The sequence below is a fragment of the Gekko japonicus genome, unplaced genomic scaffold (genome assembly GCF_001447785.1).
Source record: "Gekko japonicus isolate JY-2015 unplaced genomic scaffold, Gekko_japonicus_V1.1 scaffold31, whole genome shotgun sequence".
Lineage (NCBI taxonomy): Eukaryota > Metazoa > Chordata > Lepidosauria > Squamata > Gekkonidae > Gekko > Gekko japonicus.
This window is the reverse complement of record NW_015161404.1, coordinates 2,141,389-2,158,213: the sequence shown is the minus strand read 5'-3', so window position 1 is coordinate 2,158,213 and position 16,825 is coordinate 2,141,389. Positions and strand designations below refer to the sequence as shown.

The 16,825-nt window shown below is 41.9% G+C and overlaps 1 protein-coding gene across 1 annotated transcript in view; it reads left to right on the top strand.

The window, feature by feature from the left end:
* Positions 1 to 16,825, top strand: part of RFX3 (regulatory factor X3) — a 288,648-nt gene that overhangs the window by 174,798 nt on the left and 97,025 nt on the right. Inside the window, exon 4 of the mRNA XM_015426016.1 lies at positions 7,620 to 7,878. Coding sequence (XP_015281502.1) covers positions 7,620 to 7,878 — 259 coding nt within the window. The remainder of the gene's footprint in view (positions 1 to 7,619; positions 7,879 to 16,825) is intronic.

Here is a 16,825-nt window from a genome sequence, read left to right as displayed (position 1 = left end):
CAGTTCTAGCTGCACTTATGAAGCCTCCATTCAAGCCCCTAAGGGAGGTGGGGCTGAGATGGCTGCGGATGAAGACCTTGTTCTTAGTTGCCATCACTTCAGCGCGAAGGGTTTCTGAGCTTGGTGCACTGTCTGTCAAGTCATCTATGCATTTTCCACAGGGACAGGGTCGTACACCGTCCGGATCCAACCTTCCAGCCAAAGGTGTTTTCTGCTTTCCACCGGTCGCCGGAGATATCCCTACCAACATTTTGTCCACAGCCTAAACATCCCAGAGAACTTGAGTGGCATACCTTAGACATCAGAAGAGCTCTCAAGATTTACATTTTGTGGATGGAAACCTGGCGGAAAATGGATGTTATGTTCGTCAACACTTGTCAGTCACAAAAAGGAGACAGAATGTCCAAGGCCGCGATAAGTACAGTTCTTTGGTCCTGCATCATGGAAGCGTACAAGACTGTGGGGCAGGATGTCCCCAGTGGTATAACAGTGCACTCTCTCAGGAGTGCAGACACCAACGCCGCATTCACCAACAGAGCCTTAGTCAAGGAAGTGTGCAAAGCAGCACCTTGGTCTTCGATTTCTACATTTGTTCGTCACTACAGGATCAATATGGCGGCTTCTGCAGATGCGGCGTTCCGAAGAAGAGTCCTACAGCACGTTGTCACTCTGGAAGATGATGATGACCCACCCGGATAAGGGACACTGCTCTGGGAGGTCCCATGCAGATGTCCTCCACCTCAGAGGGAGAATGGCCATTGGCACTTACTGTGAAGGGTCCTTTCTCCTCTGAGGTCAGGAGGACATCTGGGCCCTCCCTTCTTCATCATCCTCTCTGTCTATTACTGTGCTGATCTCTTCTTCTATTCTAACTCTACTGTTGACAAGTTGTATTCTTGTTAGAGTTATGTTTCTCAGTTATGTTTTTTATAGAGCAAGGCTGTTAAGTTAGCCTGAGAGCACTGCTTTCGGAGTCCCACAACTGGGGGATGGGCTATTCCGAAGGCGCCAACAGGAAGAGGAAAAAACTGTTTCCTGCCTCCCTAAAGGCACAGTGGGAATAACCCATGCAGATGTCTTCCGGGCTTCAGAGGAGAAGGACCCTTCATGGTAAGTGCTAATGGCCATTCTCTACAGATAAGGAAGCAAAACATGGGCTGCTCCATAACCATGAGGCCACAGTGCTGGCAATCCATTTCACCACTTTGTAATGATGACCAACAACTTCAGTTCAGGGCTATGCCCTTCATTCTAATGCCCCATGTATGTTCTTAAAGCTAATTGTTACTGTGGTGGTCAGCCTGTATCACAAAGGAGTTAATATCCACTCTTATTTGGCAGCCTGTTAAACAGATCTCTCTCACCGCAGGATTATGGATTCCTGGAAAAATAGGAAAGAGACATCCATTTCCATTTCAGACAGGAGTGTGAATCAATAATGTCAGGGAAAAATTCTTCCTATCACTGGACAAGATCTAGAATGTAACATCAGCAGCTACATGCTTCAGCAGGCCTGGGTTTTTTGCCCATTTCCAAGAACCCATGAATACAGCAACAGAGACTGTTCCATATACCAGAGTACAGTCCAGTGTCCTTCAGTGTACTCTCTTGCCATTCCAGAAATCCATAGTTTTGAGGAATCACAGAAGAGTATGCATAGGTCGCCAGTTGAGATGCAGCAACACATGGTGGACAGTGAAATTGCCTTTTTAGATCTGCAGCGTGTATACCATCATGACTGATGACAGTCCTCTATGAGCAAACTGCTTCTTGGGCCAGGCCCAAGGTTCATGGCCAGTGGAGGAGACAAGCCTCAGTGTCAATCTGGCGGAATTAAGAGCCATTTGACTGGCCTTCTTGCATGTTCAGAGACCCTGGCTGGGCAAAGATATGTGCCTCCTAACAGTCAATATGACAGCCAAAGCACCCATAAACTGTCAGGGGGACTGATCAAATCGTCTCCATGAGGAATAGTGCAATTTCTTGGCTTGGGCCGAGAGGAATGTTGCATCCTTGAAAGCAGAACATATCAGTGGCATAAACTATGTGATGGCAGATTGGTTCACTTGCCATAAGGTATAACACAGGGAATTGTGCCTGAATCTGCAGTTTTTCCAACACATATGTTCAACCTGTAGCAGATCTGTTTGCATTTCTGTTGAACTGTCAACTTCCAAGGCAGAACAGACAGATGCTCTAATAACCCCATGGCCACAGGATATGATATATGCCTTTCAATATGGAGCTATCAATTCAGCTTTTTGTGAACCATTCCTATTTTACACATGATGCTGACATGTGGACCTCTCTTCCATCCAGAACCAGAATGGCTACATCTCATCATCTGGAAATTGAGTGGCGAATCCTATTCCAGCTAGGGTTTTCAGAAGATTTGCCAGGGTGATATTAGCTTCAAGGAACTCTTCCACCTCCAGGACATATGACTCCACTTAGGCAGCTTTTTCTCAATGGTGAAAAAGAAAAATTACAGCATTACAGGTTTCTTCAGTTCTTTTCATAGGCTGGGCTGGCTCAAATTCTCCATCCAGGTATTCTGCAGATAGGCATCAGCATTAACCCCTCTTCTTGGCCACAGAGATGGGATTCCGGTATCCAGATACCTGCACATGAAGTGCTTTCTTCATGGGGCTTCACTCTTCTGTGCTCTAATATAGCATCATTTCACATGTTGCTGTTTACAGGCCCTCATGAGACCACCCATTTGAGCCTCTACAGGAAGTCTCCTTGAAGCATCACAGACTCAGGGTTCTACATGTGGTTGTGATCATATGAGCACATAGAGTATCAAAACACAGTAAATTATCTATTGGTCCCAGGTTGTGTGTATTCCATGAGGGTAAAGTCGTCCTTAGGCCCGATCCCATAGTTGTCCCAAAGGTCAATTCACTTCTGTGAAAGAACGTTTGTACACCCTGGGTTTATGCAGACCCTGTGCATATATCACGGAAGAATCTCTCACTTTCATAAGTCAGTGCCTTTGTTTATTGTTTTCTTCTATTGTGGAAGTGAAAATGATTTCCAAGGCCTCCCTCAGGAAATGCCTTCAGGAGTGTATTGTTAAAGTATACAATATTTACTCAAGTGCAAGTCTAGTTTTTTCCAGATATGGATGCCATCAAAAAAGAGGTCATCTTATATTAACATATAAAGTTACAGTAATGTCCAGTGATTTTATTTTTTTGCTTTAAAGATGTTTCTTTAAGGGGGTCATCTCAAGTAAATATGGTATTCCTTTCAAGGTATGCCCTTAGAAGGCATAACTGCTCATTCTTGCAGGAGTGCAGCAGGATCTGACTCCAATGAACCACTAGAAGATAGCTGCTGGATGGCAACATGGGCTTCTGTATCTATATTGGTTAGGTACTACAAACTGGATACCATTGCCTTGGCAAATGCCATTTTTTTTGGTGGTAGGCACTTAAGCAGGTTGTTTAATTCTGTTTTTATTCTCTAGTTAGCAGTAGTTTCTGTCTCATAAATTGCCACAACTGCAGAGCACCCTGATATTCAAAATTATGTCCTCGGTTCCAGATGAGAACAGAACATTGATTACTCCATGTGAAGGTTCCTTATATCTAAAACCTGAGAGTATCATTATGTCCCACCTTATGTTGGGGGCAGTGTTGCCTCTAAGCTGAGAAACTGTGAGCTAGCTCACAGTTTTTTAGCCTCCGACTCACACGTTTTTGCCTTAGCTCAGGAAGGATGGCTCCAGAGCAAACTAATTTATGCAGTAGCCATAATCGCTCGCTCACAACTTTCATGCCAGTAGCTCACAAAGTAGAATTTGTGCTTACAAGACTTCACAGCTTAGAGGGAGCATTGGTTGGGGGGGGCTTATTTTTTCCCTTTTGGGGTGCAAACTGTGACTGTTAATTTTCTGAGTGTGTGTGTGTGTTTGATTCTGGAGTTTTAACTGTTAATTAACATGTTCTGTTACAATGTTTGTATTCTGCACATTTGTTCCTTTTACTGTTATATGTATAGCATTTTGTAGCCCCAGCACCTAGGGGAGGGGAGAGGGCAGGAAAGGCGAGGGATCTCTCCACTGATAACCCCTCAATAAATAACTGTAAGATGTTTTGGCACAGTATAGGGCAACTGGATCCTGGCATCGACTGACCCGCCTGCCAGTTGATGTACCCCAGCCTGCCTGCTGGGGTGGGGGAGACCCATGGGATGGCAGGATGGCAGATTCCAGAAGGACAGCCGCCACTAAACGGTCTCCCATGCCACTTGAGCATGAGGGAAATCTGTTGGCAGCCCTCAGTCGGGGTATGCCTCTTGGCAGCCCCTGATCTGGGCATGCTCCTTGAAAGCCTTCACCCTAAGATCCCTTAAGGGGATCTCGACACACAGGGGAAATGGGCACACAGGTCAGTTTCCCTAAAGTAGATTTGGCCCTGTGCTGATACCACCACCAGAGCCGGGCATCCTCCCACCAGTGCTCCTACAGTGGTAGCCAAGTCCACAGGCCAAACCTAACCCATGCAGCCAGATGTCCATCACCCCATGAAAATAAGCGAATGCTGTCCACCTGAAACAGGGCCTCCAACCAGTGAGAGATGTCCAGATGATGAATTCTGTGGCCCCCAATGGTCCTCGCAATCTCTTCTCCTCCCCATGTTGACCCTTCCAGGGAACCTGGCCCCACGCCAAGAGCACCGTTTCAGCCAGTGTAACTACAGGATGGTCATGGTTGGTAGCTCTACCCATAGTGTCTGCAAATCCACCTCTGCCTGGTGTGCAAAATCAATACCCATGCAGTTCCCCAGGTCATTCTTGCCCAGTTGTATCACCAACACATCCAGGGACCCATGTTGTCCTTTGCAATGATGGACTGTAGGCAGTAGTTCATCCCATCTCATTCCCCTTGTGCCTATTCAGGTGATTTGCGGTGCTGCTCCCAGGCCAAGGTCCTTGTCCCATCCAGACGAAGCTGCATAGATTTGCCCCCAGTGTACAGTGCTGTGACCACAGATCACACCAACTTGTGCCACTTCACTGAAACTGAATGAGGTATTGTTAAACATCAGCAGTGAGGTGCAGCCAGACGTAAGTCCTGTATGCCTCAGAGTGCTGTCACCTGATGGCTTGGATGCACAATGGCTGTAATCCCAAACTGGCCACTGTAGTTGCCACTCCAGTATGAAAGGAATGGGGCCAAAACTCATGAGGAATTCACCAACTGTCAGTGCCCCAAAAAGGCCAAGATAAATGCTGTTTCAAATAGTGTGGTCTTGTAAGGATACCAGCACAGGCTCGGAAGTTTACGCACCAGCCATGTCAGAGTAACAAATGTCAAGGGTCTATGTAAATCGGGTGTTCTAGGGGAGAGCCTCCTCCTTTGTTTCACTGCCTTGCAAGCCAGGAAACTGTTGCATGGGTCAGTAAAGCTGCCAGCTTTGCTAAAGAATGAAATGGCAGCCATGTGCCCCGTATGGTTCTGGGGGCAAAGCCCTGGTCCAGTAAGTGTGGTATGTACTGGAGGACCTACTCAACTGACACCAGCAACACATCTGAATCCCCAGCACCTGCTGAGAAAGCCAAGAAGGCTGCAGCCACTGAAGAATATGAGCAAAGGTAGATGGCATTGAGTGGAATACTCCCTGCATTATGATATATTCCAATGTTCCCAGCCCCTCGGGAAATGGGTCCAGGTAGCAGTTGGCCTCCAGCACCAGGCTGCGAAATCTCTCCTGAAGGTGAGATAAGGCAACTACAATGCTTGAGTGGAATACTCCCTGCATTATGATATATTCCAATGTTCCCAGCCCCTCGGGAAATGGGTCCAGGTAGCAGTTGGCCTCCGGCACCAGGCTGCGAAATCTCTCCTCCTGAAGGTGAGATAAGGCAATTACAATGCCGTTCTCGCTGCCTGCTACATAGTGAGCTGAAAATATTGTGTTAGTGGACAAACACATGAGGACAAGCCTGTGTACCAGTCGTATAACCCGTTGTGATAGTGAATTTTACTTATTCACCACCCTCACCACTGCTTTATTAACGCACCAGAATCTGACTCCCCTGGTCTGAAATTGTTCCCCCCAGAGAACTGCTGCCATGAGAATGGGGAACAATTCCATGATGGTAAGGTCCTGCTGGATGTCTGCCTGACAGGCAAAGTTAAGATTCTCCACAAGTGATTGCAGCTCCCTCAATGTACATTTAGCACATGCCAGTGCCCGGGTAATAAGGACGTACAGTGCAAGGTTCTTGTCCTCTGGCAGGCGGGGTGTCCTTTCAATGGAATCGAATTGAGTGCCCAAATAAGATAACTGTGTTGCGGGATCCTCCATCTTGTCGTGAGCCAGTGGGACTCCCAGTTCCCCTGCCAGGACCTGGAATGCTGTCACATGTTCTGTGGAAGCAGTCCTACCTGCTGGTCATGTAAGGTAGTAGCCTTGGCTTTCACTGCCCAAGGTGTTAAATGCTTCCAAGGTCACCCATGGGCATGGCCTTGTCTACATAACTCAACCCCAGAACTTAAAGCCCAACAAGCAAAACCCTGGGGTGCACTGGGAGCAGGCAAAAAGGCTGACTGTACATCACATTTGGCCATGAGCGCTCCTGGGCCACAGGACCTTACTAACCCCACTACATGATCAAAGGTGAGCTGGCCTGGCAGTGTGGTGCGGTTTTTCCCCAGTGACCCCACAGCACAATTCAGGCCTTGCCATAAGCCATCCTTGAAGGCACTGGGTCTAACTTCTGTGCTCTGGCAGTCACCCGGCCTCTCAGCTGCCCATGCACCCCGTCCTTCCCTGCAGGATGTGGCCAGCTATGGCTGCCCTTGCCCTCACTGACTCTCCCTACCTATGGAGGACCACAAACAGGATCTGAGGGTGAGCCGGGGCCCCAGCTTTTTCTTTCAGATTTGGCGACAGAAGTTAGTGAACTGAGAATGGATGTTCTGCCTTGGGAGGTGAATTACTGAAATTGTCTTTCTGCCTCCAGTGGTTTGTGGAATGTAGAACTCAGTATTTAAAATTATGCCTTAATTTCCAGATAGAAGGAACTTTCACAGTGAGTAATAGATGTTACTGTTCTCCCTTGTTCTTCAATATACTTTTAGTGCCTCAACAAGTCTCCCATTCCAAAATTAAACTACCTTTCCTACTACTAAGCATAGGTTATCTATTCTACTATATTGCATTTGGCAAGGAATGTATTCCTATTCTGATTTTAGAGTGTTGGAAGATAACTTAAATGAGATTTGAATAAAAGACACTGGCAAACTTTATACCTTGTATTCCTGTGCTGTTCTGCCATTAGCAAAATGTTTATTCTTAGTATTCTGATTGTGCAGTTCTCCTTGCAGTGTTGCTCCAATCTGAGACTGTTAAAATCAACGGCCTTAGACGGAAATAATTTTTCATAGGATTGCACTGTGAGAATAATTACCCCTCTACTCTGTTTTGGTTGCTTCTTTGTAATAGCTTATGCAGGAAAAGAAGAATTTACCATATATTATAAAATAAAAATACCTTGTACCGTATAATATTTAATTGTTTGTAGCAGATGTACCCTCAGCTCCACAAAGAAAATTCTGACTCACTTTACCTATAATCAATTGTTTTCCTTTTCTTTTCCTTAAGACGAACAACTACGTATCCTTACTCAGAAACTCAGATGTACAGCCAAAACACTGGGGGGAATTACTTTGATACCCAAGGAAGTTCTGCACAGGTGACAACAGTGGTCTCTTCTCATAGTATGGTGGGAACTGGAGGCATTCAGATGGGTGTCACTGGAGGACAGCTTATCAGCAGCACTGGAGGTACCTACCTGATTGGCAATTCAATGGAAAATTCAGGCCATTCAGTGACTCACACAACACGAGCCTCCCCAGCTACAGTAAGTAGTTTAGATTGTAATGTACCTTTATACCGAGATGCTTGGTTCTTGTTATGCTTTTCCATCGTGTTTGTTTTCAGTAACAGAAATCATGGGTTTGCCTAAAGAAGGCACAATCCACAAAATGCTGTCTCTGCACAACCTCTGTTTATTTCAGTGCAGGTTACACAAGAGCCTTGAAATATTACAAGCTACACAGCAACAGCACTCAGAATGTTTTCCCCTACGGAATTTCTGCCAACTATTCAAAACATATGAGTAGTCCCACAGTCTTCATCAGTGTTATTTGTGTGTATAAGAATAGACAACCTTAGAGATGGTTCTTCAAGTATTTTTTTAAAAATATAATTATGAATGTAAAATAAATGGAATTCCAGTATTACAATTTCTGTAACTAGATTCCTTTCACATTAGAATTTCATGTCCAGTATATATGCGCATCAGAAAAGACCACTATTTATTCCACAGGTGATACAATTTTGGTGCAACTTGCCATTTAAATGTGTGTAAATTTTTATTTTAAGCAAATGGGGAAAGGGGTATGTCACAGAGATTAGGAACTTTATTAAAACTTGCTTGATGACAAAACAGTGGCACAGATGAAGCCAGCTTGTAAGAATTTGGAATTTCTTATTTAGAAAGCAAGCCTATTTGGTTTTCAGTTTCATCATTGCTAAACAGTCTCAATATACATTGTCCATATTGAAAGATTCTATTCTATTGTGGTTCTAAAAAGAAAGAACAAACTGGGAGAAAGCTATATTTATAGTATATGCATAAGACCAAGACCAAAAAGTCTCCTTGCAGTGTTGCTCCAATCTGCTCCAATTGTATTATGGAATAAATGTAAGAAATGGAGACAATGAAGCTTGAGGTGTGGGTGGGCAGGAGGCCACTGGGAGCCCTCATTAGAGTAAGATCTACGTATAGTAAATATAATAAAAATAAAGACAGCAGGATGCAGAAAGTGTGTGGAATTTTCACATGAAAACCTGGATTTTGATCTGCTTGGCATGCAGAAGGTCCAAGGTTCAATCGCCAGCATTTCCAGTTCAATGGATCAGGTAGTAGGTGATGTGGAAGACTTCTGCCTAAGACCCTGGATAGCCATGGCCAGTCTGAGAAGACATTATTGACTTTGATGGATCATTGGTTTGATTCAATATGAGGCAGCTTCAGGTGTCTGTGTTTTTCTCTGCACTGACTATCAGGAGCAGCTTTTTGAAGTGGCATCTGAGGAAGTAAAAAGAGGAAATTGAAAATGGCATTGTACATTTTCATAAGTGCTTCTATGTGTACACATAAATCCTTGGATCATGGCTTAGGAAATTTTTGAAGACCTATTTCAAACATAGAGTTGTTTTATGAAGGAGGATCGCTAAACCCCAGTATTTAAGATTAATTGCTCTCCCCCCCCCAATCGTGATTCTTCTTTTTGTTCCTAAGTTTAAAGATACATTCTGGGTGCATTTCATTTATTCCTTATAGCTATGGGAAGCATACTGACTTTAACTCCATTTCTTTTAAAAAATATTTTAAAATCTATAGGACTTAAACTTATCAAATGATGATGCTGTACAAAGTAAAACCATAATTGTTTCACATACCATCTGTTTTCATAAGTTAAAAAAGAGTTTAAAAATTGCAAAGCTTTCAAGAGGTAGAAACTTTACAGAAGCTTGTGTGCTTTTTTATTATTATGACTAATTGGTGTTAAAATAGAAGAAGTCAAAAAGAGTGACTGGTAAATTCAGCTTTCAGATATGCTTTCTTAATGTGAATTGTCGTTATTTTTGGCATCAACAAAACCAGATTTTTTTTCCTCCTAGAATTTCACTATAATGAAAAATACAAGAAACTGGTGTATAATTTCTTTGTGTTTCTCCTGCAGCAGTACTACATGGAAACATATATTACCCTGATATATATTTTGTAAGAAAACAAAGCCTATCAAGTTCTTCTCCAATTACTTTATGCTATCAATAAATATTAAGTTGGGGGGAGGTAATTTCATCTCTTATCATAAGCTGAGCATTTGAAAATCACAACATCTAATAGTTATAGAATGGAAAGTAGTGTAGATTTATACTGTGAACCACAATTGGCAGTTATAGGAACAGATGAACCTTTAATACATTAGATTAAATGTTTGAATAATTTGCTATTATCTAAAAGATAATTCCTTTTACAACATCAGATTGTTGTTTGTTATGGCTTTTATCTTTGTATGTTATGATACTCAAATGGTGCTAGATAAATAATATCTCCAATTATATATATAGTGTTTGTGGGGGGTGTTAAGCAGAGAGTTTCATTGTTTCATTGTTTGTTGATTGAAGGATGCTATCTTAAAGAGATACAGTTCTTGTAGAGCCAAGGAATATCAGGAAATTAGCAACATCCTCCTGTTCCCTTTACTCACTCTGAAAGTTATTACAATTGAATATTAAACTCTCAGCTTCATTTATAACAGTAAACATAGATTTGAACTAATCAGAGATTCAAGAATGGAAATTAGGTTAGAAACAGCTGTTTTAATATGAACTTGGTATTTCAAGATTTGTATGAGTATAGACAAACATTTGTGAAGTTGAAATGTATTGGAAGTGTTTCTGTGAGTTGCTACATTAAAAAATTAGTCTGAATCCATAATTTTTCATTGCCTTTGGCAGGTGTTTAACATTATTACCACTTAAAAAAACATAACAACTAAAACTAGTAATTAGTACCAAGCAGCCGCTGTTTTTATCAAGTCAAGTTTATTCTGTACATAACCAGCACAAATCGGCTGCAGCCATATTTTAACTGTGTCAGTAATACAATTATAACAATTTTAAAATTTTGTTATACAATTTCTAAAACATATAGATTATGTATAAGGTATATAGTAACAGTTTTTTAAATTCGCTTATAAATTTCTGAAACTCTCATGATATGAAATAAAACAAGATTTATATACATGATTTGTCCTTTCAATTACCCATAACCTCTTGGACTCTGCTATACTTGATCTCTGCGAATTCTTTGGGCTATATCTAAAAATTTAGCACAGTTCAATATGAGCTGTGGGTCAGGGTCAAATAGGAGTTTCTGGGTTATCTCCTTATCTGAATACATGTAGAACCTCCTTAAAATAGGATAAAGGGTATTTGCTCTACTGTCTTCATAATAGCCACAATGCAATAATATATGTTCGATTGTTTATATTTTCCCTGAGCCACAAGGGCATAGACACTCAATCAATGGCATCTTTTTATACCGGCCTTTCTAGGACCGCTGATGGATAGATATTGCATATGGCTATAGAGTAATGTGCACCTGCAATGTGATGGAATCTCTAGGAGCTATAGGTATGTTGCAGGTGCAACTATGTACTTCATTCTCTGTGATGCCAGATAGATTGAGGCTTATCGTTTTGCCTTTCAGTGTTGTATATTCTTTGTTTAATTATGGCCCTGGCCTGTTCTAATGGCAGTACCTGTAGAGACTCAAAGGAGAACCCAAGTAGGTGTATCTTCGTTCTGATAAACTGCTCTAAGCCAATTTAACAGTGACTATCCCTAAGGATTAGGGCAATAATATTGGAGGGTCTGTGGCATACCCCTAGACAGGCATTTATGGGAGCCAGAATTATCCTGGCCTCCACTCTAATCAACCCAGTTTCTAAACGTAAACTGGCATTAGAGGCACTGGTTGGAAATTGAAAGATCTTAAAAATTTTGACTGTATCTTTTCCAGGGGTGCAAAGCTTGAAGAGGGAAGGCCCAGCATAATACCATACATAAGCTGTGGTACCATTTAAGTATAGTTTTAGTCCAGCAGGTATACCCCCCCCTTTTGTTGAACTGAATTGGATGATGTTAAGCATGGACTTGCTTCCCGGGTTGGAAATACATTCGTGATGAGCCTTCTTTGCCCCTGAGGACTGGAACATGATCCCTAGATATTTAAAAGACAATACTTGCTCCAGGCTATGGCCCTTTTTACTCCACTTCCTTAAGTTAGGCCTCTTACCAAAAGACATGATTTTGGTCTTTTTGGTAATTAATCTCCTGTAAATGTAAATCACAAGGTGCCAGCCTGTCTTAATGCCCTTTTAAGTCCTACTGGTGTCCTAGATAGTAGAACCATATAATCGGTGTATAGTAAGGCTACCATATGTCGACTTGCTAGAGTAGGAGGATGAATGCTGACTGTTTCTAAGTTTCTGATCAAGTCATTAATATATAGGGCAAAGAGAAGGGGCCCCAAGATACAGCCCTATTTGACTCCTTTGATGTTTTTATCTTAGTCTTCAAGACATCGGATACAGTAGTGAAACGGCACATTATTCCTGGAGAGATTTTGTTGCAGCACAGATAGCTTGTGCTCATTTCGCTTTTGACCATTATAACCATACAATTGGAGTATTTTTCTGTTGTGAGCCTTTCAAACCTGCTTGTGTTGTAGCTGAGCTTTTCCACATTCATATAGGTTTGGTGGAGGCAAGGAATAGAAGAATGTATGTACTTTTTGTACAATGAGAAGAAATAATTGTTAAAGGACACTGGTTTCCTGAGGCATGTATGTGTACTATAACCTTTCTAACTCATGCTACACCAATATCTGATTGGTAATTTATTTTAAGCATGTTTATGTAGTTCTGTTTTTCATTACAAGAAGAGAAGTCACAGTTCAGCCTTGTCAGAAACCATTATTTATTATTTTTATAACTGATATGACTTTGATTAGTAATAGTATTAAAGGTACAAAAGTGGAAGGAATGAGGTAGTTAAAAATAATGAGTTGGATCCAAAGATTCTCATTCATTGAAGACTCTCACTTAGTGTAACTGAATCTTATGATCCACGCTATTATTAGAAGTTCTTCTGCCTAAAGAGTAATTGGCATATTTAAGCTACATTGTGAAAATATGTATTGACTTTTGTAACAGTCTTTTAGTATGTTAAGCTTGATCATATTTATTTAATAGTGAGCACACAAGTGTATATGTTCAGTAGGTAAAAAATTACAAAGCAGAGTCCCGTTATTGTTCTTTTCACACATTACAGGAATGTAATGGGGTTCCAAACCTTTACATTGAATTAATTACCCCACCCTTGCCAATTTGTCATCCAGCTCTTGTTCATGGAATCAGAAGTGTTGACTCGGGGGTCTCAATGAAGATTTCTTCTCTGGTGTAACAGGAAATACTCGTTCAATAATAAGTTTTTTTCTCATGGCTCCAGCTCATGGGTTCAGAGTTGTATGTACTGGCAAGCTTCTGGAGCACAAATCTTGCTGGCTGCTGTATCACCACCACACCATACAAGGGATTTTCCTAATGATGCAGGGACCTTGAAGCGAGGTGTCTGCCATCCTCATAAGATTCACATAGCTTGGAGGCTAGTTTGTTGAGAAGCTTCTTAAAAGTGAATCAATTACTAACGAAAAACAAGAGATTTTTTTTTTGTCCCATGTTCTTATAAACTAGGGCTGAGTTTCAGTTAAATTTAAAAAGCTTTTTGGACATCAAAAATAGAACCATTTGTATGGTTGCTTAGCAGTAACACAGATGTCTTCACAGATGTTTCAGAGCTATAGCTATGAATCACCTTAGTTTTCTCCGAAGGATTTGTTTTTTACTGCACTCAAAGATTTAAATTTATGGTTTTAGATTTCTGAATATTAGAGCAGTATGTGAAGAAAGGTACGAAACCAGGTTCTGGCTGTTATCACTCTTCCTGAAAGCAACCTTATAGATTTATAGTAGCTTGTGCGGTATCTCTTCCTTGTCTTGCACATACCACTAGTGGTTTGTGTGTCTACTTATTTGAAATTGGTAATTCAAAAGAAGTGCAAAATTTTGTGAAAATCATTGAGATTTTCAGAAAGCAAATTATTTTTTAAAAGTTTCTAGCATGTATGATTTAAGAGACAGACTTCTAAGGGCCCATATCATTATTATGGTAGTACCATGGGAGGAATAATACGTGGTGAAAAAAGCAGTGTTGTCTCTTCCACTGGAGTGTTTCACGTTATCCCCACAACATGAGAAGGACCTAAACAACAGAGATTTCTGAGTCAGTAAAATGATAATGGCCAAGAAAGGGAGCTGTGAAATAATAGAAATAAGCAAATATGTATCATTAGCATAATTCAAACATATTCTTTGCATCATCTAATAACTGGACAGTTGTGCTTTGAGAGCATCCAGTTATATTTATCTTACGTTTTCTGTAAAGCAGAAAACACATCTCTATTATGATACTCTCTAGGTCTTTCCCTCCCCCTCCCCCTCCCCCACTCTTCTGATGAATGTTCTTTCTGAGTGTTTTTTCTTAGCATATGGAGTGGTGACATGTGTGCACATGTATTAAACAGGCATCTGTTTGTGAACAAAATAATTTCCACTCTTGCATTTTCATAATCATTCATATACTTAGTAACAGTTGTTTGAATTTTTAACATAGCATGCTTCATAAGAAAGGGTTTAAGAGGAAAAAAGTCTGTAATAGAATCTTGAATATTGAAACCAAAAAGTGGGCCATTCCCACATTCATCCAGCATAGCCACACATAACGTTTAGCCTCATTTTCCCCCAAAGGCTCAGGGAAGAAATCTCAGCATAGGCTGGCTGTTTTAAGAAAATGTATGAACTCCTGCAAAGCCAGCATATGACAGTAATGAGTAACATTCTAGCTAACATAATGTATTGGAAGTTTTAGACTGACATCATTAGCTATCATAGGCAAGTCATTATATACAAAAGGTTTATTTACAGGTATGGAAGTATCATATCAGAACTGAAGAATGTTTAGAGAGTTTACTCTCTGGAAATCTAGAAAGATTTCAGTATAGTAGCACTGGTTGTTTTGAGGATGTGCCATTGTCCAGTGAAAGATTGGAAGTGACTGATCCAAGCACCACTTCTTGTCTGCTCAGTTTTGCAACCATTGTATTCTGAATGAATTTGAACAAATCTTTATGAAAGATAACCTGACACAACTACCTGAAGCTTTTATTTTATCCTCCCACATTTCTAACATACCTTGCTTAGAAGGGTTTGCAGGCCTGGTGTCTGTGTTCCATATGTTTCAGAGGAATATGTTAATTTAGGCAGTGGGTGCCACAAATCAGCTTCATAAAATCTCTTCCAAATAAGCTTGGCTGATTTGGTGTGATTTTCTAGCAGAGCTTGGTAGCTTGCATTCAGCTGGCAGGTATCACAAGAAACCTCTGCACTAGATACAATTGCAGCCTATCATCATGCTGAGTTTTCCCTAAGGTTGCCAGACCTCCAGCCCAGGCAGGGGTTCCCCTGATATTTTGGGCTTCTGCCTGCCACCAGCCTGCAGTGATGACCCTGACGTGATGTCATGTGGAAGTGACATCATCATGTCGGGACGTTGCATGGCGACACTCTGCTTTTTGATCAAAACTCTATGGCTTTAGGCCAAAAAACCCATAGAGTTTTGCCCAAAATGCAGAGTGTTGCCGCATGACATCCCTGATGTGATGCTGTTGCATGATGTCCCCACCCACCCTTGAAACACCCCCCAAATCCCCCCACTGGCAAGCCGAGGGGATGTGGCAACCCCCATCCTTCTTCCCCTTGCACAATGAGAACCATTGAGGTCTTCTGTTTTGAGAAGCCCTCAGTTAAGCTTCAGATTGCCATCATATTTGAACACAGATGCTTGGTCAAGTTTGGGATTTGTTCATTCCTCACAAACTGGCAGTAAAAGTGGGATTAAACTGGGGTTTAGAATCTCAGTTGTATTTCTTCCCACAATAGGCCTTAATCCTAGTCTGTTATATTCTTTAAAAATCAATCCATTTTGTAGCACCTGCACACTGACATTTCTCCATCACATAGGTGATGGTCACACGCACAAGATAATGCAGGGCAAGCAAGGCTATTTCCCCCAGAGGAATTTGACCCGCAGTTGCACAATCACACAGTCCTTTGAAGGCATGGGGGCAGCCCCCCACTGTGTGATCAGACGCAACCGCTGGTGAGTCAGGGGTTGGGGGGGTTTGCCATTTGTTCCCAATGCGCTTAAACGGGGAATTCATGAATCACATCTTAGCACTGAGGGCTCCCTATGGAGTGTGCGATGATGAGCATACTGAGAAGGGAGGGGGGAAGCAACGGCATCGAGTCAGGATGGCCTCATCAGACCATCCTGCCACAATGAGAGTGTGCTGCAGCGATCAGACAGGGGAAAGTCCATCCATGGCCCGTAGCAACCTGTTTGCTACCGAACTTTCCCTGGTGTCTTTTTACTCCACTTCTGTGGTGGAGCAAAATGGGTTGCTGACGGGTGCAGGGCACTTCCCAGATGTTCGTGTCTGATCGCACCCTTTAAATCTGCCCAGCATTCGTGCCTATGGCGCAGCTAATTGTGTGTGATCGCGCCCATAGAATGAAAGCTGAAAATTCAGAGAACATGATACACAAATTTTTGTAACGTTGAAACAATATAATGATACCCCATACTTGATTTAAAAAAACAACAACTCCCCTGGTGGAAGTGGGAAGAAATAGCCATAATTGAGGATGGTACCAGAAAAATCTGAACTTTCCCCTTTCTCATGGTAGCCATCCAGATTTTGCTGCAGTCTTTCCCAAAACTTTGCAGCAGAGCATGTTCAGGAAAGATTAAAGGAAACCCCAGGAAATGCATGAATACTCCATGATGCTATGGGAAAGCAGGAAAAAACCCACTTCAGAACCACACTGAACCTATGGGAAATAACCTATGTAGAAAAGCTCACTTTCAGTGCGGCAGTGAACAGAGATGGTGGGATCTACTCCAGATTTTTTTAATATTGCACTATCTTTGTATAGTAGGAATAATTTACAACTGGTTTGTGTTCATATGGGGAAATCTAATTGTGAACTATCAGTATAAACTCTGTTTTCAAGCCCCTGCTCCCTGTGCCCCCATCTGGAGAGGTGAGG